At 47.3% G+C, this 20957-nt stretch overlaps 2 protein-coding genes across 8 annotated transcripts; one reads left to right on the forward strand and one right to left on the reverse strand.

Annotated features, from left to right (window-relative positions):
- Positions 1 to 101: 101 nt before the first annotated feature.
- Tm9sf1 (transmembrane 9 superfamily member 1) lies at positions 102 to 8187 on the reverse strand. Of its 5 annotated transcripts, none has more exons than XM_021203056.1 (6): positions 7774 to 8187; positions 6988 to 7349; positions 5358 to 5979; positions 4915 to 5100; positions 2159 to 2432; positions 102 to 758 (listed from the first exon to the last, which is right to left on the reverse strand). In XM_021203056.1, the coding sequence occupies exons 2-6, from the start codon at positions 7330 to 7332 to the stop codon at positions 365 to 367; spliced, it is 1821 nt and encodes a 606-aa protein (XP_021058715.1). In that variant the 5' UTR covers positions 7333 to 7349; positions 7774 to 8187; the 3' UTR covers positions 102 to 364. The 5 variants fall into 5 exon arrangements, with proteins under 5 accessions (XP_021058715.1, XP_029397702.1, XP_021058717.1 ...); XM_029541842.1 differs by having other exon boundaries at positions 7989 to 8145; XM_021203058.2 differs by lacking the exon at positions 7774 to 8187 and adding an exon at positions 7654 to 7748.
- A 6885-nt stretch (positions 8188 to 15072) lies between these two features.
- Positions 15073 to 17502, forward strand: Tssk4 (testis specific serine kinase 4). 3 transcript variants are annotated; one of them, XM_021203768.2, is made up of 4 exons: positions 15073 to 15514; positions 15855 to 16069; positions 16422 to 16815; positions 17224 to 17502. In XM_021203768.2, exons 1-4 carry the CDS (start codon positions 15290 to 15292, stop codon positions 17404 to 17406), a joined length of 1017 nt encoding a protein of 338 aa, XP_021059427.1. In that variant the 5' UTR covers positions 15073 to 15289; the 3' UTR covers positions 17407 to 17502. The 3 variants fall into 3 exon arrangements, with proteins under 3 accessions (XP_021059427.1, XP_021059428.1, XP_021059430.1); XM_021203769.2 differs by having other exon boundaries at positions 16452 to 16815; positions 17224 to 17495; XM_021203771.1 differs by having other exon boundaries at positions 15125 to 15514; positions 17078 to 17502.
- Positions 17503 to 20957: the final 3455 nt, after the last annotated feature.

Below are 20957 nucleotides of genomic sequence, written 5' to 3' on the forward strand. Positions count from 1 at the left end.
CTGAGTTTGTGTGGCAGTAGCGGGCTCGCGTTTTTCATAACAACCTTGCATTGACAACAGGCCTCGGGTTTCTATAACTAGACCAAAACTTCCAACTACAGGATCCTTTTTCTTAATAAATTTTATTTTAATAATTGTAAAAAGAAAAAAAAATCAGGACCAAAACGTAAGACAACTTAAAAAGTTCAAATATATATATATATTCCTTATATAATAGAGATTTTTAATTTCCAGGTCCTCTCTTAAGAGGGAAGGAAGGCGACAATGCCGTCACACAATTCGGTCAGAAGAGAAGCTATCAAGTAAGTGAAATCAATGGGGCATGATGAAAGGAGGAGAGAGCCAGAGTTCTGTCACTCAGAACTCAGTCCATCTTGAGGTTAACATAGATATAACGGATGAACTTTAAAGAAGAAAAAAAGGAGATGGTGCCCAGCATGAGGAAGAAGACATAGCCAGTCAGTAAAGAGTAGCCAAAGAACTCGACTGTCTGTACTGCCCCGGACATGTTAGAGCGTCGGGCATAGTAGAAAACTGAGTAGAGGAAGATGAAGAGGCCGGTGGAGCCCACGCTCAGCACGGATCGCCACCACCAGCGGTAGTCTTCCCCAGACAGCTGGAAGTAGGTGAGCGCAATGGAGATGCAGGCCCCCACACTCAGCAGGATGGCGAAGACAAAGAAGAGGATGCCGTACAGTGTGTACTGCTCTCGACCCCAGACTGTGGCAAAGATGTAGTAGAGCTCCACGGAGATGGCGCTGTGAAGAGAAAAGACAATGGACGTCATTAAAGCTCTGCGCACAGCCACAGCACGCTAAGCCAAACTCAGCCACATCTTCCCGTAGCTTAGGCAGCTCCAGGGGGCTTGTGCCCCTACTAGCTTCCTTTATTAGTTCCTCTCGTTTCATGAACATCTTCCCTGACAGGCTGAAAGCAGCGATCTTAACTAGAGTAGGTGACATACATCTATAATACTACTATTTGGGAGGCTGAGGCAGGAGGATTGCCAAGTTCAAAGTCAATCCAGGTTAAAAAGCAAGTTCAAGGCCAGCCTGGAAAACTTAAGACTATCTAAAATGAAAGGTAAAAAAGGGCTGGGATGTGGCTCAGAACAGTGCTTGCCAAAGGATGCATGAGGCCCTAAGCACACTCCACTACTAGATAACGGGAGTAAGAAAGAAGGGGGGGGGGGCAGATACTGTGTTGTTTACTTTCTTCTGTATTGTTTAAAAGGTACGTAACAAACTGAATGAGAAAACACATAGGTCTTAAGCTCTCCGTGCCTGTAAACTTAGAAATGCCGTTCTATAAGCTCCAGTACAAGGCTTAAGCCCACTTAATTACTTTCAGTTTGCTGGGTGAAAGAGCTTCACAGTGAAGCGCTCATGTGAACTAGCTGAAGCTCATTCCTGATTCTGTGCTTTGGCTGAGCTGAGGATTATTACTGGGTTATGGTATCGAGAAAGCAGGGAAAGGCAAAGGTGAATCAAAACCCTGCTGAATGCAAGGTGTGGGGGCCCGCACCCAAGGCGGGACAACTTTAAGGTTTTTTTTTTTTTTTCCAAGACAGGATTTCTCTGTAGCTCTGGTTATCCTGGAACTCTGTAGACCATGCTGATCTCAAATTTATAGATCCCAGGAGCTGGGGAGATGACTCAGCAGCTAAGAGCACCGAATGCCCTTTCAATAGGTCTTGAGTTCAAATCCCAGCAACCACATGGTGACTCACAACCATCTGTAACGAGATCTGACGCCCTCTTCTGGAGTGTCTGAAGACAACTACAGTGTACTTACATATAATAAATAAATAAATAAATCTTAAAAAAAAAAAAAATAGAGATCTACCCGCCTCTACCTCCGAGTGCCCATGAGCCTTATGAGACTGCCTCAAAAAAAGAAAACAAGCTGGGCGTGGTGGCGCACGCCTTTAATCCCAGCACTCGGGAGGCAGAGAGGCAGGCGGATTTCTGAGTTCAAGGCCAGCCTGGTCTACAAAGTGAGTTCCAGGACAGCCAGGGCTATACAGAGAAACCCTGTCTCGAAAAAATAAATAAATAAATAAACAAACAGAAAACAAAATAAACAACCCTTTAGTGTCCAAAACCAAACCAAACCAAACCCTCCAAGAGTGGATAGCCATGGTACAAAGTGAGGATACCTGAAAGGCAGGAAGCCACCAACAGTCATGTGGATGACAGTAGACTTGTACCAGGGCTGGGGCGGGATCTCCCGGGCGATATTCTTCGTGCGACAAGGTGCATCAAAGGGACTAGCGTTGTTCTTCCCGAAGATGCCGCCAATGACAGTGAGAGGAAAACCTACCAGCAGCCAGACTGTCAGCAGCAGCAGGATGGTTGTGGCCGGCAGAGCCTGTGTCGAACCGTTGGCCCAGTGCACTGAGTTCACCACACTCCAGGTCAGGAAGAAAGGCACTGCAGGAGGGAGGGTCAGCAGTAGGAGCAACATCCCTGTGACACCCCATTCTGACTGGACCTAAAGGGGAAAGGGATGAAGTAGCCTGCCACTTACAGGGCCCACCTATGCTCCCAGATGGCCAGAGTTGACTGAATCCACTTTGACCCTTTTATAGCTCATTGCCCTTGTGTGTGTTTATTCTTTGTTCTTTATTTTTCAAACACCATTCCCCAACCCAATGCCATCAAGAATTAAGACAGTTGGGCTGGCGAGATGGTTCAGTGGTTAAGAGCGCCGACTGCTCTTCCAAAGGTCCTGAGTTCAAGTCCTAGCAACCACATGGTGGCTCACAACCATCCATAATGAAATCTGATGCCCTCTTCTGGAGTGTCTGAAGACAGCTACAGTGTACTTACATACAATAAATAAATCTAAAAAAGAAAAAAATTTAAGACAGTTGCGTCATTACAGTCCAAGAGTGATACAAATCCATCTGTCTACAGAAACCTGTCTTGCCATGGCACTGATAATTCTAGCATAAAACAGTCATTTGGGTTAAGTACTTGTTATCAGAAAGCCACGCTTCAAATATATAAATGGGATGGGATATAAGTCAAACATATCAGATTGGAAATAACAAGGTTCAGAATATAAAACTACAACTGACTTTGAAAAGGTATACTGGTTTGAAGGCCAGAATGAACCTACCTCCAAAATAAAAAGAGTATCAAAAAATAAATTGAAGAATTCTATTTAGGAGGGTTGAGGGAATGGTTCAGTCAGCCCTTCCCCCATGAAAGCATGAGGATCCAAGTTGGGTCCCCAACATTCTCATTAAAGACAACAAAAATAAGAAACATTGGTGGCCAGAGCTCACAACCACAGTAGACGGAGGGCAAGAGACAGGAGGATCCTTACGGCTCACCGGTCATCAGGTCTAGCTAATGCAGTGAGCTCTAACTTCAGCGAGACACTCTGCCTCGAAGGGTAAGGGAAGCTACTGAGGAGGACCTGCTACTGACCTCTGCCTTCCAAATGCGCGTGCATACACAGCACACACGCAAGCCTACGCAGGTACGTATGTACACATACCAAATGAAAGCATGTCTGAGGGACTGTTGGCTCCGGTGATAAAATGCTTGCCTTACAGTCACGAGGACCTAGGTTCCATTCCCAGATTTCCCCTGAAAAAAGCTAGGGATAGTGGTTCATGCTTTTTTTTTTTTGGGGGGGGGGGGCAGGGTCTAAGTAACCCTAACTATCCTAGAACTCAAGATGTAGACCAGAGTGGCCTGGAACTCAGAGAGATCCACTTGTCTCTTGAGTACTGGGATTAAAGATGTGCTCCACCATGCCTGGCTCACATGCTTGTAATCTCAGCATCGGGGCAGTGGAGACATCACTGAAGCCTGTCAGCCAAGCACCCCAGTCTTTACTATTTGGCTAATGAGAGATCTTCTCTCAGAAGAGGTAGACAATGTCTGAGGGATCATACCTGAGGTGGCCCTCTGGTTTCCACTCATACAATCTCACATTTGCACAAGCACTTGAGCACATACACGCAAATGGCTGATGCCCAGGCATGGTGATGTACACCCAGAACCCCAGAACCTGGGAGACTGGGGCAGGCCTCTAACAAAGCTAAAGGCTCACGTGGGCTCCACAGTGAGACCCTATCCTAGTTTAGCTTCCTCATCATGTGCAATGGGGACTACATTAACTATGTCAAATGGCTACTGTGCAGACTAAATGGGGGGGGGGGAACGTATCAAATGCTAACCAGTGAGTGTCTAGCCACTTTGCCCCACTTAACAACTTTTTTTTTTTTGGTCTTTCGAGACAGGGTTTCTTTGTGTAGCCCTGGCTGTCCTGGAACTCACTCTGTAGACCAGGCTAGCCTCGAACTCAGAAATCTGCCTGCCTCTGCCTCCCGAGTGTGCCACCATGCCCGGCAACAACTTTTAACTATTCAAAAAGAAATAGGTATTTTCCTGGGTTATAGTCGCAGTACTCAAGATGTTAAATTGGAAGATCATAAACTCAAAGACAGCCTGGACTATATAGGACTGTATAGGTCAAGATCCTGTCTAAGATAAAGAAATAGATTCTTTTTGATGGATTGTCTTTTGACCCTACCCCTACCCCCATCCCACCCAGGGGCTGGAGAGAAAGCTCAGTGGTTAAAAGCACTTGCTATTTTTACTATTTTTTGCTATTTTTACTAGGATCCGGGTTTAGTTCCCAGCACCTGCATGGTGGCTTACAACCATCTGTTAACTCCAGTTCCAGGGTTCCATAAGCTACCATAGGGACTATATGCATGAACCGCACAATGTTGTGCATGTTACATGTGTTGCACATGCAGGCAAAACACTTGTAAACATAAGTATTAAAAGCTTCTCCTTATGGTCCCTGTACTGTGATTCTGCCCCAGGACCCGTGATGTGTTCTTAGTTACTAAGTTTAGGCAGACCCACAATAAAAGGGAGAAGTTCTTACCAGAGAAGAGGCTGGTGGTAAGAATGATGTTCCATACCCAACGCTCGCCTCCAATTTGCCGGTAGAAGTGGCTCGACACATAACCAGAGATGCAGCAGGTCAGGGCATACAACAAGATCGCTGCTGAGTTAATGGCCCCATGGCGGTGCACGTTGAACATGCCCAGCAACGCCATGACAATAATGCCTATAAGGTAGTAGTGGAAAGCTCAAGTTAGGTCTCACCTACACCTCTTCTCCATGTCAGAGAAATCATCCCCCTTAACCCAGGTCCCTCAAGTGATTTTCCTAGTTCTACTCAAATCAGGAAAACCCACATACATCTGCACTAGAGCTACCAAGTCCCTTAGGTTTTTCTCTCTCACCTTGAACAGAAGAGGAAATCCACTGAACTTTTCTAATGACCTATCTGCTACCCTCTGAGAGCAATTCATATCCCCTCACCAGTGCCAAGGGCCAGGAACTGAGCGCCCACACCAAGCACAGCACAGAGCAGACCACGGTATGGAGGGAAGCGGAAGACATCTGTATGGATAATTTTCCAGCCATTATCACCCTGGTCAAAGTCATCACTAGAGCCTCCAGAGCTGGTCTCTTCGTCTAGGTTGTACCGAGCCAGGTCATTTCGAAGCACACGCATTAGAATAACAGCCACAAAACCCACCAGTAAAAACACAAGCACCATGGAGTTGATGATGGACAACCAATGGATTTCCAGGGTTCGAGGAAAGAAACCTCCATCATCACCTCGGCGCCTATCACTCCGATGCTCCACTGACGTCTCAGACCAGCGCACACTGTAAGTGTGAGTAAGGCCCAGTAATTCATCAGACCGCAGCCCATCCAAGCTGTGGGGCTTGACGTCCCGCACCGAAACATTGGCAAATATAATTCGATCTCCATGGAATTCTAGATGGAAGTCCAAATGTGTCCAAAGGCCTATCTTGTGGCTATGTGGCAGGAAGCCACTCTCTTCCATGTAGCCCACAAAACCACGGATTGGCAAATCATCTACCACAAACTCAAAGTAATACAATTCCTCAATGGCCTGGCGCAGCTGTTCCACCTATAAAGAATAAGCCAGAAGTCAGTTACACAAAGCCTCTCAGAGTTAAAACAGTGTTTTGAAAACTTGGTGGTACTCCTATTTTGGTTTGGCTAATTCTGTGTTGTAGGGAGATACTGATCTGTGCATTGCAGGGGTCAGCATCCTTGATCCTTACACACTAATACCAATAGTACCACTGAAATGTGACAATCAAAATTATTTCCAAGATGGGCTACGGTGGTGCACGCCTTTAGTCCCAGGACTGGGGAGGCAGAAGCAGGTAAATATCTGTGAGTTCAAGGCCATCCTAGTCTACAGAGTGAGTTCCAGGACATCCAGGGCTGTTGTTACATAAAGAAACCCTATCTTAGTTGGTGGGTAAGGATCTGGTATAGAACAAACCTGTTATCCCAGCACTTAGAAAGTTACTATTGGGTTTGAGGCTAGCCTGGGCTACATAGTAAAACCTTATCTCAACAATCAAAACAAGAACAAACCCTAAACCAACCAAGCCAAATGTCTTTATACATTGCCAAAGTACCTAGGCACAAAACTGTTTCCCACTGAGACTCACTGACTAATGCTGGTATATTAGCCCCCAAAAAGAACAAGTATCTCTTTGCTAGGATAAAGTCTCAGAAAAATAAATGGAGCAAAGTATAAAAAGACTGGAATTAAGAAGTTCCAAAATTTGCTAAAGAAAAAAAAAAGTAACAGGGAAGGCTAAAAAGAAAAAAAAAAAAAAAAAAAAAAAAAAGCCGAGAAAGAGCCAGAGGCATGTACAAGAGGAGACTTGCACAGGAGTCAGGAACCTATTACTGAGAGCGAAGAGCCTCTGGCTCTAAGCTCCCGCTCTGCATCTCTGGATCCATGTAATCTTGAAAAGTCAGTTCAGATCATCTAAGCAAGTACATGGGGTTGTGGTTGGAGTCCAAACATAATTTCCATAAAGGTACCATAGATGCAAGGCATCCTTAGTCCCTGACAAGGAGGGCTGAGTGACACCTAATGTGGAGAGTGGCTGACCTGTGCAGAACTGAGCTGCATGTGACACAGAATTCTCTTCTCCACATTCTCCCGAAAGCGGATCTCGTACAAAGATTCGGCCATTCGGTCCCCATCCAGAACTTCACCCAAACTAAGACTTTTGTGGCGGATCTTCTCAGGACAGCAGACTGGAAGCTGATAGTAGTGGTAAGTTTCCTGAGGGTTATGGTAGGGTCCCACTTTGTTGACATATAGAATGACAGGGTCGCCGGGCTTGTAGTGTGTGACACCTTCCACCCATGGCCCATGGCCCGTGCCCAGCAACAGTATCAGGACTGGCAAACAATGGCAGCTCCAACTTCGAGGGTACCCTAGGACTGTCATCCTTAAGGCAGCAGAACCTGTTGGGGGAATCCCGTGGTTACAGAAACTAGGAATCAAATCATGATGCCCCGGGTCGGGTCTCTCAAGTGCCCATTGGCTCCACCTCCTCCCTTCGGCCTCCCGATCCCCAAACCACAGAACTTCTGTCCCAAAGACGGGGTCTGGCGTGCACTCAATAGTACTCCCAACCTAGGGTTCACGCCTCTAGGCCTCCCCGGCCCGGGGCTGCGCGTGCCAACCCGTTTCTATAGCAACGCCCGGCGGGCTCGCTGCTCCGGAAGGGGCACTCGCCGCAGCTCCGGGGTCCTCACTGCGAGGTACCGGCTGGCCAAAGAGGCGCCAGTGGCCTCACAGGGCCCCGTAGCTGCCCTTGGGCTTCTGCCCGGCTCTTCCAGACAGCGGCGCCGGAGCGGTAGGCTTGCCGAGGACCCGACGACGGACCTCCTCCGGGTTGTCCGCCGCTGCGCCTGATTGCCGCGGCTGCTGCCACGTCGCCCGCGTCCGCACTCGGCTCATTCAAATGCTCCTCGAGGAGCTCTGGTTCGCCCGCAATCCGGCCCCGCCACGGATTCCACGAAGCTCGCTCCCCGAGCCACCGAGCGATGCTGGTGGTCGTCCCGGCGAGCAGCACCGCAGCCCGGACACGTCAGTCTTACCACTTCCGCCTTCGCCGACGGGGACCTCAGCTCCGGGAAGGCGGGAAGGCTCCTCTCCTGAGCCCGGAGCTCCGCGATGCTCGCCGGCGTGTCGCGGGCGGCTCCCCACGGGTCTCGTGCGGCTGGGCTGTCCTCCCTAGGATGGAGAGAGACGGCTGGGGAGCGGCCGCCCCCGGGCTGTCGAGGTCGGCCCGGACGCGGAAAGTTGTCCCTAACCTGGGCGGGGCGGGGCTTTGTGCTGCGTTCCCACGCCCGGGACCTGTGGCCTCCAACACCGTGGTAAAGGTGCCCCTCCGAGGCTTTCTGGAGGCACGGACCGGTCATTGTTGGCAACAAACATGCGGGAGCTGGGTGAGGTGCACCTACAGTTTGCCATTTCGCCCCGCTAGTTATGCGGGTTGACAGCGCGGTTTTTGATCGGAAGTAGGTTTTGGGTTTTTGGGTTTTTTTGTTTTTCGAGACAGGGTTTCTCTGTATAGCCCTGGCTGTCCTGGAACTCACTTTGTAAACCAGGCTGTCCTCGAACTCAGAAATCCGCCTGCCTCTGCCTCCCGAGTGCTGGGATTAAAGGCGTGCGCCATCACTGCCCGGCGGTGTTTTGTTTTTTTAATGTGGAATCCCTGCAGACCTCGAACCTGGGGTCTTTTGAGTCTCCGTCTTCAGTGTTTCAGAGCTTACAGGTACCACCGTACCTCACTTCCGCCATTGTGTTCCCAAGTATGTCTGTGGGACGTTTGGGCTTCTCCCTAATTTTTCAGGTTTCTTTGAAAACCTTACTTTTGTCTGGCTCAGCTGTTGTGAAGGGGCTCTGTTCTTCTGAACAGTGGCTTTCACTTGGCAACTTGGGAGGAAACGGAAGGAAGCTGACTTCAGTTTTTCTATTCTAGCGGGAGCAACTACTGAGCCAAATCACAAGCGGCCATTCTTTTCCCCCACTCCTACGACTGTTCTTTTCTGATCCACCCACTGACCTGAAGCTGTGAGATTCTAGGAAGCTGGGCTTGAGGCAGACACAGTGGCTTTTGTCCCCTTTGCCCTCCTCAAGACAGACAGAGTCTTGCTGTGTTGCCTGACTGGCCGTGGAACTGCAGCTGAAGCAGTAGCCCTGCCTCAGTTTCGCGAGTAGCTGGGACTGCAAGTGTGCAAAGCTTGCGTTACAGAGGCAGGCCTGATTGAGTTCTGTGGTTAGGAATAACTTAAGATGCTTTGGAGTTGGGAGTGGGTGGGTAGGGGAGCAGGGCAGGGGGAGGGTATAGGGGACTTTAGGGATAGCATTTAAAATATAAATGAAGAAAATATCTAATAAAAAATTGAAAAAAAAAAAAAGATAAATACTAGTTCAAAAAAAAAAAATGCTTTGGAGTTATCTTGTGATGACCTACCCAGTGAAGCTAGAAATCAAAGCTTCTATCAGCACCTCTCAAATCACAAGCTCCCTTGATTTGTTTCCTGATTATCTATGTTTGTTTTCCATCATTTTCTTGATGTAGAGGCCCCATACTCTTTCGTGTCAATCATCTGGCTAGTCTCGGATCCACCTTCCTCCAGGACCATTTTTCAAAGTGCTTCTGGAAGGACTGTGGAACAGAAGGGGCTGAGCAGCAGGCTCTGTGGTTGGTTAGATGGAGGGTTTATTGAGACAGGTTTCTGCAGCCTCATCTTGCCTCAGACCTAGAGCCTCTTGCTTCAGCAAGGGCTCTAAGGGTGAACCACTGTGCTACATTTGTTTGTTTTTATTTCTCCCTCTTCATATCTATCTAGCTCTAAAACAATTGTGTATGTATGCCACAGATGTGGGGGTGCCCAAGGAGGCCAGAAGAGGATGTTGGTTCCTCTGTAGCTTGAGTTAGAGGGGGTTACATGTTGCCGAGTGTGGATGCTAGGAACTAAACCCAGGATCTTGGAAGAGCAAGCACAAAGTTCCCTTTAACTATTGAGTCCTCTCCACTGATTTTTTTTTTCTTTTGACAAGCTCCGATTTTATGTATAATAAACTTTGACCATGACAACATAGAGTAGAAAATACCTTAACACGAGACCTTACTCTGATGCTTCTCCAGGTATACTAACTTTCTGGAATACTCAGGGTTCACATAGAAATACTGGATGTCATTTTTCTTTCCTTCTTTCTTTCTTTCTTTCTTTCTTTCTTTCTTTCTTTCTTTCTTTCTTTCTTTCTTCCTTCCTTCCTTCCTTCCTTCCTTCCTTCCTTCCTTCCTNTCCTTCCTTCCTTCCTTCCTTCCTTCCTTCCTTCCTTCCTTCCTTCCTTCCTTCCTGGATGTCATTTCTCTTTCTTCCTTCCTTTCTTTTTTTCTTAGATTTATTTTATATATGTGAGTCACTCTCCAGACACACCAGAAGAGGGCATCAGATTCCATTACAGTTAGTTGTGAGCCATCATGTAGTTGCTAGAAATTGAACTCAGGACCTCTGGAAGATCAGTTGGTGCTCTTAACCGCTGAGCCATCTCACCAGCCCTGGATGTCATTTCTTAAGCCTAATATTCTCCCTGTGTATACTGCTCTCTGCCTTTCCCTACCTACCTGACTAGAGAACTCCGCTCTCTGAACAGAGCAGACGACATTTTTCAGGGAAGTCCTTTCTGTACCTCTCCTTCCACATTTGTTTGTATCACTTCATCTCACTGTGCTGGTGGATCTCATGTGTCTCTCATAATTTCAGACTTCTTCCGAGGAGACTAATCTATCCTCTTTTTATCTTCAGAATTTAGCAGGGTTCTTGTATATACTGGGTGGCTTAAAATATGTTCCTTGAACAAATTGGTATACCTTCTATTTGTGATGAGAGATTACCGGTTTGTTACCAAACCTCGTATCCAGAGTTGGTTAATGCACATTGATGAGCAGTACTGGGGTGCATCTCCTTAACTGTGATGTACTCTGGGCAGTTCTTGAATCGTACCAGGTTGTAGAGCTGAATTCCAATAGACATTGGACCTGCGGTGCCAGCAGGGTCACACTGGGACCTGACAAGTCAGTTATGGTGTAATCATTTATATTGGAAGATGTTCCGGCTTTGAGACCCTATCTCAAAGCAAACGAAAACATCCCAGGTTATGATTTGAATGAAAGGCCCCACATTGTTTCAGGCATTCAAAGTTTTGGTTCACACTTGGTGGCCGCGTTTCAGGAGGTATGGCCTTGTTTGAGAGTGATACTTATAGTGCTGGAGCAGGCTCTGAGTCTGCTCAACTTCCTCTCGCAGTTCAGCACATGACCCTCTGGAATACAATGCCAATAAACTTTTCTATAAGTTGCCTTGGTCCTGGTGTTTTATCACAGCAATAGAAAAACAACACAACAGTGGAAGCCACCCAGCATCCTCTAACCCCCACATGCTTGCGAACCTCACAACAAGTAGAAACCAACTTAGCAATCCTCTTACCTTTGCCTCCTGAGTGCTCAGATTCCAGGCATGCACCAGTCATGCCCAAGTTTGCCACCCAAAGTCATATAAGAACTGACCATACCTTCCTGCCTGTGCTGGCTGGTTTTATGTGAACTTGCCACAAGCTAGAGTTATTTGGGAAGAAGGAACCTCGGTTGAGAAGATGCCTCTACCAGATGGACCTGTGGACAAACCTGTTGTACATTTTCTTGATCTTATGATATAGGAGGGCCCACTCACTGTGGGAGAAGTTGCTGGGCTAAGGTATTGGGAACTAAAGAAAAGAGGCTGAACAAGCCATGGGGAGCCAGCCAGTAGTAGCGCTCCTCCATGGCCTCCACAGCAGTTTCTACTTCTGGTTTCCTCCCTTGAGTTTCCCCCTGAGTTCCCTGAATTATGAACTACAAGCTGTACAATGTACGAACCCTTTCCTCCCCAAGTTCCTTGTGGTTATGGTATTTTATCACAGCAATAGAAACCCTAAGACACTACACTTCTCACTCGGTCACTCCCTAAACTTGTTCTTCCTTTCAACTGAGACTTGCAGCCCCCCCCCCCCAGCCTCTGCTTTGTTTCTAGCTTCCCTCTCTATAATGTAGAGTCCACATTCTTACCTGAGATTTTTGTTTGTTTGACAGGTTCTTTGTAGCCCTAGCTGGCCTGGAACTCAGTATATATAGACCAGGCTGGCCTTGAACTCACTGAGATCATATGCCTATTACCTCCCAAGTGCTGGAATTAGAGGAGTGTAAACACGTGTATGGATGCTAGAGGTTCCCCATGCTGTCTCCCTGGAACTTGGAGCTCTCTGATGTGGCTAGGCTGTCTGACCAGTGAACACTGGGGCTTTCCCTGCTCGTGCTCCCTTCCCTAGCCCTGAGGTCACAAGTGCACACCAGCTTCTTACACGGGTGCTAGGAGTCGAATTGAGGGTCTGATGCTTATGAAGCAAGTACTTTACTGACTGAGGACTTCTCCAGCCCCAGCTTCTCAAACATCATCATTTGAGAACTCTGTATAACCTATTGGGCGGGTGATGTGAGATAAGCAGTTATGGCCAGTTGTGGCCATGTGTGCATATAATCCCAGTACTTGGGAGGCGAAGCAGTAGAATGATACGTTTTAAGACCAGCCAAGACTAACAGAGACCTTGCAAATCAGGAAATCCTAAGTCTGAAGGAGAAGTAGGTACTTGCCAGAGGAGGAAGAGAAGAAGGTGCTAAACTGGCACAGGCTGGCAATCTGCACTGCTGTGAAGGCCCAGATGAATCTCTATTGCAAGCTTGGTGCCTGCATGGTCAAGTAATACTGTCAAAAGAAGAAAAAGCAGGCATATAGCTCATAGATTCAGATGTAGGACATTTGCCTGGCATGTGAGAGGCTGTAGATTCAACCCCTGGCACTTAAGGGGGTTAGTGGGGAGGCTAAGGCAGAAGGATCTGAAATTCAAAATTCAAGGCCAACCTGGGATATATAAGTATACCCTTTCTGGAAGAGAGGGGTGGGGGAGAGAGAGAAATATCCACAAATCAAACAAAAAGTACATAGCTGTAACATTTGAGAACCAAGAGGATTTCAATTTTGAGACCAGCCTAGGATACATATTGAGATGCTAGACCCCATGGTAAAAGAACAAAACAAGAGGCAAAATTTGAGAGGCAAAGTTTATCATAGGGCTGATGTAACGGTACTAACTTGATCCTGAGAATCAGAAGATAATAAGTTGTTTTAGATTAATTTATGTGTTTGCCTGCTTGAGTTTATGTGCGCCTCATTTCTTTAAGAGTCCATAGAGGCCAGAAGAGGGTATCAGCTGCCCTGAAACTGAGTTGCAGGTGCCTGTGAGCTGCTCTGAGGGTGCTGAGAACCAAACTCTGCATCTCTCTGAGAGCAGCAAGCACTCTCCATCACTGAGCCATGTCTCTAGCCTCAACTTAGTCTTAAATGGAAATAAAAATCAGATCTGTGAGGTTAGGGAAAGGGCTCAGTGAGCAAGATGGCTTCCCCTGCCCGCATAAAAACCCCATGCACTTGCAACCCCAGAATTGTGTGGTAGAGATAGGTAGATGCAGGGAGCCCGCTGGCCACCCACATAAGCCAAAATGGCAAGCTTCCAGCTCATTGGCACACACAAGGCTATAAGGAAGTGTGACGGGAAAACACCCAATGTCCTGCTCTGGCCTCTGCATGCGTGGACACACGTGTCCACACAGAAATGCATCAACTGGAGGGGAGCAACAGGCTTGCAAGTGACCAGTTAATTGATAGAGGGTTGTGCTAAGTGGGAATGGCAGTGGGCACAGAGATATACATGCATTATTTTTATATGTATGGTGTATGGGCAATTGTGAGTATAAGAACATGCACCTGTATTCATATGGAAGCTAAAGGAGGACATCAGACGTCCTCCATCACTCTGCTTTGTTCCTTTGGGTCAGGGTCTTATTGGATCTGAAGTTGGCATTTGTGAAGTAGGTGAGAAAGTCAGCAAACCCCATTGATGCTCTCGCGTCCACCTTACTCAGGGTTGGGGCTGCACCTGGCTTTTTTGTAGATGCTGGGACTGAACCCAGTCTTTGTGTTTGAACAGCAAGATCTCTTAACTGCCGAGTGATCTCTCTAGACCCTTCAAGGGCTTTATGAATGAAAAAATAGGTTAAGGCCCCTTGGTCTTGCAAACTTTATATGACTCAGCACAGGGGAAGGCCAGGGCCAAATAGTGGGAGTGGGTGGGTAGGGGAGCAAGGGTGGGGAGGGGAGTATAGGGAACTTTCGGGATAACATTTGAAATGTAAATAAGGAAAATAATAATAATAAAAAAAGGAAAAAAAAGAAAAAAATAGGTTAAAGAGACAGGATTTGATGATACAATACATTGGATGTAGGCACCAAGGCAGACAGTGATGGTGTGATTTTTGATGTCTGGGTTCAGGACAACATGGAAGTCTTAGAGTAGGAAATAGTTCAGTTTGGGATATGAATTTAAGGTGCAGAGAGAAGTTATGTTCCTGTAATATTTAGTAAGCAAATAGGTACAGTCTTGAACTCCAGTATCTGGGGTGGAACTGGCACAAGGAGCCATCAGAATAAATGTGAAATCTAGAGCTTTAAGAGTGTGTGAGAGCCCTAGGGGAGGATGTGAGGGTCTGAAAAAAGTAAGCTTTTGATTTCCCCATAGACAGAGGGGCTGGGGAGATGTGGGTTGATAGTAGAGTGCTGGCCTAGCATACACAGGACCTAGGCTTAATCAACAGTGAAAACAAGACAAAACTGAAAACTGGAAACTGATGCTGCTCCATTAGAAGAGTGACTAAAAGGATGGGAAAACCCAGAGCATCCCATGTAAAGCAAGAATGCAGGTCAAGACTGAATGCAGACCTTGCTTCAACACTGCAGTCCTGTATACACCCTAACATGTTTCTCACGCTGGATTATAGAAGCATGGGTACTCTGGGGATATTGTTCATTAGTTTAACATAGTATATTCTCCATATTATCTGCCACATGACAGATACCCTTTATGTTAAAGGGGCCACAGGGGAGACTTACCCGGTTGTGTAAAGTGCCTTTTGTAATGAATGTGTTCCGAACTGCACTTCATTTCAAGCTTTGTGGCCAATGATGAATAAAGGTGTATGGAACTTGAGACCTTGGAAGTTCTGTAACCAAGATATGGAAGTAACAACAGCCAGCCAAGACAAAAAGAATGTTCTTTTCTTTCCCCTTCCAAGTTCTTAGTGAAGGGCCGAGCCCAGCATCCCAGCCTTGTGTGACTTGGTAAACACTGGGACCCTAACTTCACTTCAGTACCCTCCCTTCAGAAGCTCAAGGTGGCTTCTCCATAGACAGAGGCTTCTAAGTATCAAAGCTCCCCACTGCGCAAGCCCAACATCATGGGGAAGGGAGACACCTCAGAAACAGCATCCGCCACTCCAGCCTATCGCTCTGTCATGGAGGAGTATGGTTATGAGGTGGGCAAGGTCATTGGCCATGGCTCCTATGGAACTGTGTATGAGGCTTACTACACAAAGCAGAAGGTCATGGTGGCTGTCAAGATCATCTCGAAGAAGAAGGCCTCCGAAGACTATCTGAACAAGTTCCTACCACGTGAGATACAGGTCAGAAAGGGAGCTGAGGCTTATTAATAAGCTACTTGAGGTATCTTAGGGGTGTAACTATGGAAGGGTGGATCCAGAAACCTCCAAACCAGAACTGAATGTCTTAAACAGGAAACTTCTGTAACACACACACACACACACACACACACACACATATCCTCTTTCCTATGTGCAAACATTCAGGTCACTATCCAATGTCCCCTCAAGTAAAAATGCAAACTGGGATTTACCCAGACACCAACTGAATCTGTTTCGAAGTAGTAAGTAGCAATGGGAGAGTGGAGAAAGGCCAGCACAGTGGGAGGCTGCCAGGTTTGATGCTACCCTCTTTTGGGATCAGGTAATGAAAGTCCTACGGCACAAGTACCTCATCAACTTCTATCAGGCCATTGAGACCACATCCCGAGTATACATCATTTTGGAGCTGGCTCAGGGTGGTGATGTCCTCGAATGGATCCAACGATATGGGGCCTGCGCTGAGACCCTTGCTGGCAAGTGGTTCTCCCAGATGGCCTTGGGCATCGCCTACCTGCACAGCAAGGGCATCGTGCACCGGTGAGGATAGTCACCGGACTGGGCTTTGGGAATCTCAAGGGAGTTTTATGCATATTGCCCATTTTCTGTCCTTTTCTCTTGACTTCTCTCAATATCTAGGTCCATTTGTTCACCATATTGTAATCATCTGGTCAAGGACACTTGTATCCACTGTGTGAGCACTTTATACACAATGGTGAACTAGTGGTCCTCAGGTACCATCCTCTCTCCCTTTTGGGCTCTGCTCACAACTCCATGGCTTTGCTTCCTCTTTGCTTCCCATAGACATCTCGCTCCCACTTGTCCTGTCCTCATCTCTAGCCTCTGACCCCTTCCTTTCAGCTCCCGGTCTAATACTAAGCCCTCTCCCCAGCCTGACCCCCAGCCTTTCTGCTGCTGGTAGGGATTTAAAGTTGGAGAACCTGTTGCTGGACAAGCGGGAGAATGTGAAGATATCGGACTTTGGCTTCGCCAAGATGGTGCCTTCTAGCCAGCCTGTGCATAGTAGCCCTTCTTACCGCCAAATGAACAGCCTTTCCCACCTCAGTCAGACCTACTGTGGTAGCTTTGCTTACGCCTGCCCGGAGATCTTGCTAGGCTTGCCCTACAACCCTTTCCTGTCTGACACCTGGAGCATGGGCGTCATCCTCTACACTCTAGTGATTGCACGGCTGCCCTTTGATGACACCAATCTCAAGAAGCTGCTGAGAGAAACCCAGAAGGAGGTCACTTTCCCAGCTAACCTCACCATCTCCCAGGAGTGCAAGGTGCTGGCTCCCCCAGGAGGGCTGAGGCCTTAGGGATGACCCATGGAGAGGGGAAAGGAAATACCAAATTTAGGCCTTCCAACTACACTCTCCCCCCAAGGTTGGCTTTTGCCATGCCAGAGCTCCTACTTAAAGTGGTGGCAAGGCCTTAAGAGGGTCAACCACTGAGCTTCAAACCTTAAATATGCTTGGTAATTAGGTCCCAGCAATGATCCCTTTAGGGCAAAAGGGATTATGCAAGGAGCTCTTCTCTTTTTTGCAGGGCTCCAGCATAAAACCAGGGCCCCAGCCCCTTTCACCAGAGTAGTGCGATGGGCCATCCTGCTTCTTCCTTAGATCCTGCTGCTCAGTGCCCGTGCTCACAAAGGGGGGCAAGCTCAGCCAAGCCCTCTCTCTCCCCTGCCCTAGAACCTGATCCTCCAGATGCTACGCCAAGCTACCAAGCGTGCCACCATCCTAGATGTCCTCAGGGACCCCTGGATGCTCAAGTTCCAGCCTGAGCAACCTTCGAATGAAATCCGGCTGCTCGAGGCCATGTACCAACCCGCCAGCTCCACTAATCAGCACCAATCCTTGGAAATCACAACCTGAAAGTGGCTGAGGCAGGAGGCTAAGGAAAAAAAGCAAGAGAGACTGGGGGAAAAAAAATCTTATCTATAAAATAAACCTAATTAGTTTCACCATGTAGGGTCAAAGGCATTCTTTCCTCAAGAGTCTTCGTGGAGACCACTATGGAGGGATAGATTTCTGCCCAGAGCCTGTAACCAGTACTCTTGACACCTGGGCAGTTAATGAAATTGACTTGGGGAAGCTTTATGTGCCAACTAAGTTTGTGAGTTTGAGACTTTTTTTTGTTTTGTTGGTTTTTTGAGACAGGGTTTCTCTGTGTTGCCTTGGCTGTCCTGGAACTCACTCTGTAGACCAGGCTGGCCTCGAACTCAGAAATCCGCCTGCCTCTGCCTCCCGAGTGCTGGGATTAAAGGCGTGCGCCACCACCGCCCGGCTGAGTTTGAGGCTCTTATTTCACATTTTTGTTCTCTAATGGCAGATGGGACGGGGAGGGGGGGGATGAAGTGGAGGGGGATTAGTTTTGTGTTGACTTGGGCTCTGCCCATTTCCAGTTCAAAACAATGGCATCATTCTGTCTGTTCTGTGCTTGCTCCTAACTTGGGTAAAAGTTTTCATTGGAAAGCAGAGTTAACAAAAGGGAACGGGACGGGCCTGGCTTCTAGGTACCTTTTCTCTCCCGTATCACTTTACCCACTACTGAAAGAAGGGTAGTGACCCAGGGCTCCTTAAACCACAGCTCCTAGATACCGAAGGAACGGTGTTGAAGCCAAGCCCTCTAGTGAACTGTTAGTTCTGGATTAAAGAAAGCTACTTTTATCCCTGCAAAAGGAAAACGGGGCTAGCTTGTTAGAGGCATAACTGAGCCAAAGCAATGAGAAAGACTCAGATTGGCTCCTTATGATCTGATCTCCTCTCCCTCCTCCCTTTCCTTTTTCTTCCCTCTTTCCCACCCCCCCCTTCAAGTATCCTACAACCCCCTCTGTAGCTTAGACTAGCCTGAAACTCACAATCCTCCTGTCTTAGCCTCCAGAGTGCTGGGACTACAGGCAGGTGCCACCATATCTGTCTATCGGTGTGGTTATAAGATAAGTAATCAAGTTTCCCTTCTTTTTCTTTCTATTTTTGGGGTGGGGGTGGGGGACAAGGTATACCCTGGCTGTGCAGCTCTGGCTAGTCTGAATTCAGAGATCTGCTTGACTTTGCCTCCTTGGGTGCTGTGATTAAAAGCATGTGCTACCACACCTGGTATTGATGGCAGATTCTTAACCTTAGCAATACGCAACACTATGACAAATCCAATCGAAAGGTGAAACTGCCCAGAATGTAGTTTTAGATATTGGAAATGGTCGTTTGCTTATTTTCTTTTTTCTCCCCTCCTCCTTTTTGTTGTTTGTTTTGTTTGTGTAGCCCTGGTTGTGTGGAACTCGATCTGTAGACCAGGCTGGCCTTGAACTCATAGAGCTCTACCTGCCTTTGCCTCCCAAGTTCTGGGATCACAGGCATGCACCACCACTGCCCAGAGCCATTTGTAGTTTCAACTCTCCTTCATTACTAATGAAGTATTTGTTACTACTTAAAACAAGGCTCTCAGACCCAGGAGGGAGAATCTTAGGTAATGATAGACAAGACATATAGACACTAGGGATCCACCTACCCAGTTTTATTGGGGAGAAAAGGATATCTTCTGCTACCAAAAAGAAGGTAACCCAGGGGCTCCTTCTGCAGCAAGAGCCTCCTTCAAAGTTCAGCCAAAGAGGGGAGAACAAGGAGTCCTCCTCAGACAGGCACACTGCCACCTCAGCAGGAAAACCCAAAGCTACGCTCTTTAGCTCTCAGCATTTGGCACTAAGGACAGCAGAAGACAGACAACCAAATTCCCCAGGATGCTCAGCCTGCCAATCATTTAGTGCATCTTCGTCTTCATCTTTTCTGGAAGCTCTGAGGTTGAGATACCCGAACAAGCAGGAAGTATTAAGGCCTTAGAACTCCCACCAGCACCTGCCCTGATACCTAGAGCCTGCTGAATTGTCTCTCCCCAGCAAAAATCAGAAGATGTGCTCCTTCTGCTTAGTGAGGTTCGCTCCCACAGCACTCCAGAACCAGTGGAAAACGATCAAAAGAGGCTTATCACTTGCATTTGCAGCTCAGGAACCAGGGACATAGCTTGCTGAGTGGAACACAGGCTGGATTCTGGGTTTCAACCCTTATTCCCTTTCAGTCAGATGCTGTTACACAGTTAGCAGCCTATACAGCCATAGCAGCTGCGGCTTCTTGGGGATCCTCTGTGATGAGAGAGATGATACAGATAGTAATAATTAGACAATAGCCTTACCTCATATCCTGTCTGACCTGGACTCATGTGTAGGTCAGGCTGGCCTCAAACTTACAGCTGTCCTCTTGTAGCAGCCTTTCAAGTGTTGGTATTTTTAGGTATGTGCCACCATGCTCAGCACAACATTTTGATCACTACTTAATCTACTGAACAGGACTCCAGACAAAAGCATTTCAGTCTTTAACAATGAGCTCTGGGACCTGGCCCTGCAGACAGATGTGCATAAGGCAACCTAGGCAATCCAACTGGGGGTTCTTCCTCCTTGATGCCCACACTTAACAGCTCCTGAGTTAATTCCTCTTGCTCCAGTTCCTCTAGCTCTTGTAGCAATTCATCCTGAACATGGGATGACAAGATTGGTCAAAGACAAAGAAAAAAAAACAAACAAACAAAACAACCAACCAGAATAAACCAAGAAAACAAACCAGTCCCCAAAGAGCCCACTTTTGAAGTTCTCTCCCAAATTTGTTCCAATAGCTTCTCTCTGGTCACATGCTTTTGCCAATACTTTAATATTCTCTGATCCCTCACCCCAGTCACTTCATCCCTGTCATCTCCAAGACCCACAGTGTGAGAAATGGCACCTGAGATCTGCTGGGCCAGCTCCTGTTGTTCTGATATTAGCTATCAGTCCCTCTGCCTTTCCAATGTCATTAAGAACAGGATACACTGCCAAGGAATCGGAGGGCACTTTCCCCTCAGCCTCCCTTCCCTGAAGCCCCTAGCCACCATTGGCTTTTTCACCTCACACCATCAAGTCCTTCCATCATATAGCCTCACATTGGATTTTATCCTTCCTTCCCTAAAGAAGCTTTAAAAATGAATCTTGTGGGCTGGTGAGATGGCTCAGTGGGTAAGAGCACCTGACTGCTCTTCCGAAGGTCCGGAGTTCAAATCCCAGCAACCACATGGTGACTCATAACCATCTGTAACAAGATCTGATGCCCTCTTCTGGAGTGTCTGAAGACAGCTACAGTGTACTTACATATAATAAATAAATCTTAAAAAAAAAAAAAAAAAAGAATCTTGTTTGCTTAGAATACCCTGGCCAGCAAAAGGCTCTTTCATGAAGAAAGCGAGGAGGTTTCTAATCATTAAAGACGTGTGTATATTCTATCTGAGAAGTTTAAGAAATTCGAAGTGCAAGCTGGAGAGAAGAGAAGGCTTAGTTGTTAAGAGCACTTACTCTTCTCCCAGAGGACACAGGTTTGGTTCCCAGCACCCACATGAGGCAGCTCAC

The sequence above is a fragment of the Mus pahari genome, chromosome 8 (genome assembly GCF_900095145.1).
Source record: "Mus pahari chromosome 8, PAHARI_EIJ_v1.1, whole genome shotgun sequence".
Classification (NCBI taxonomy): domain Eukaryota; kingdom Metazoa; phylum Chordata; class Mammalia; order Rodentia; family Muridae; genus Mus; species Mus pahari.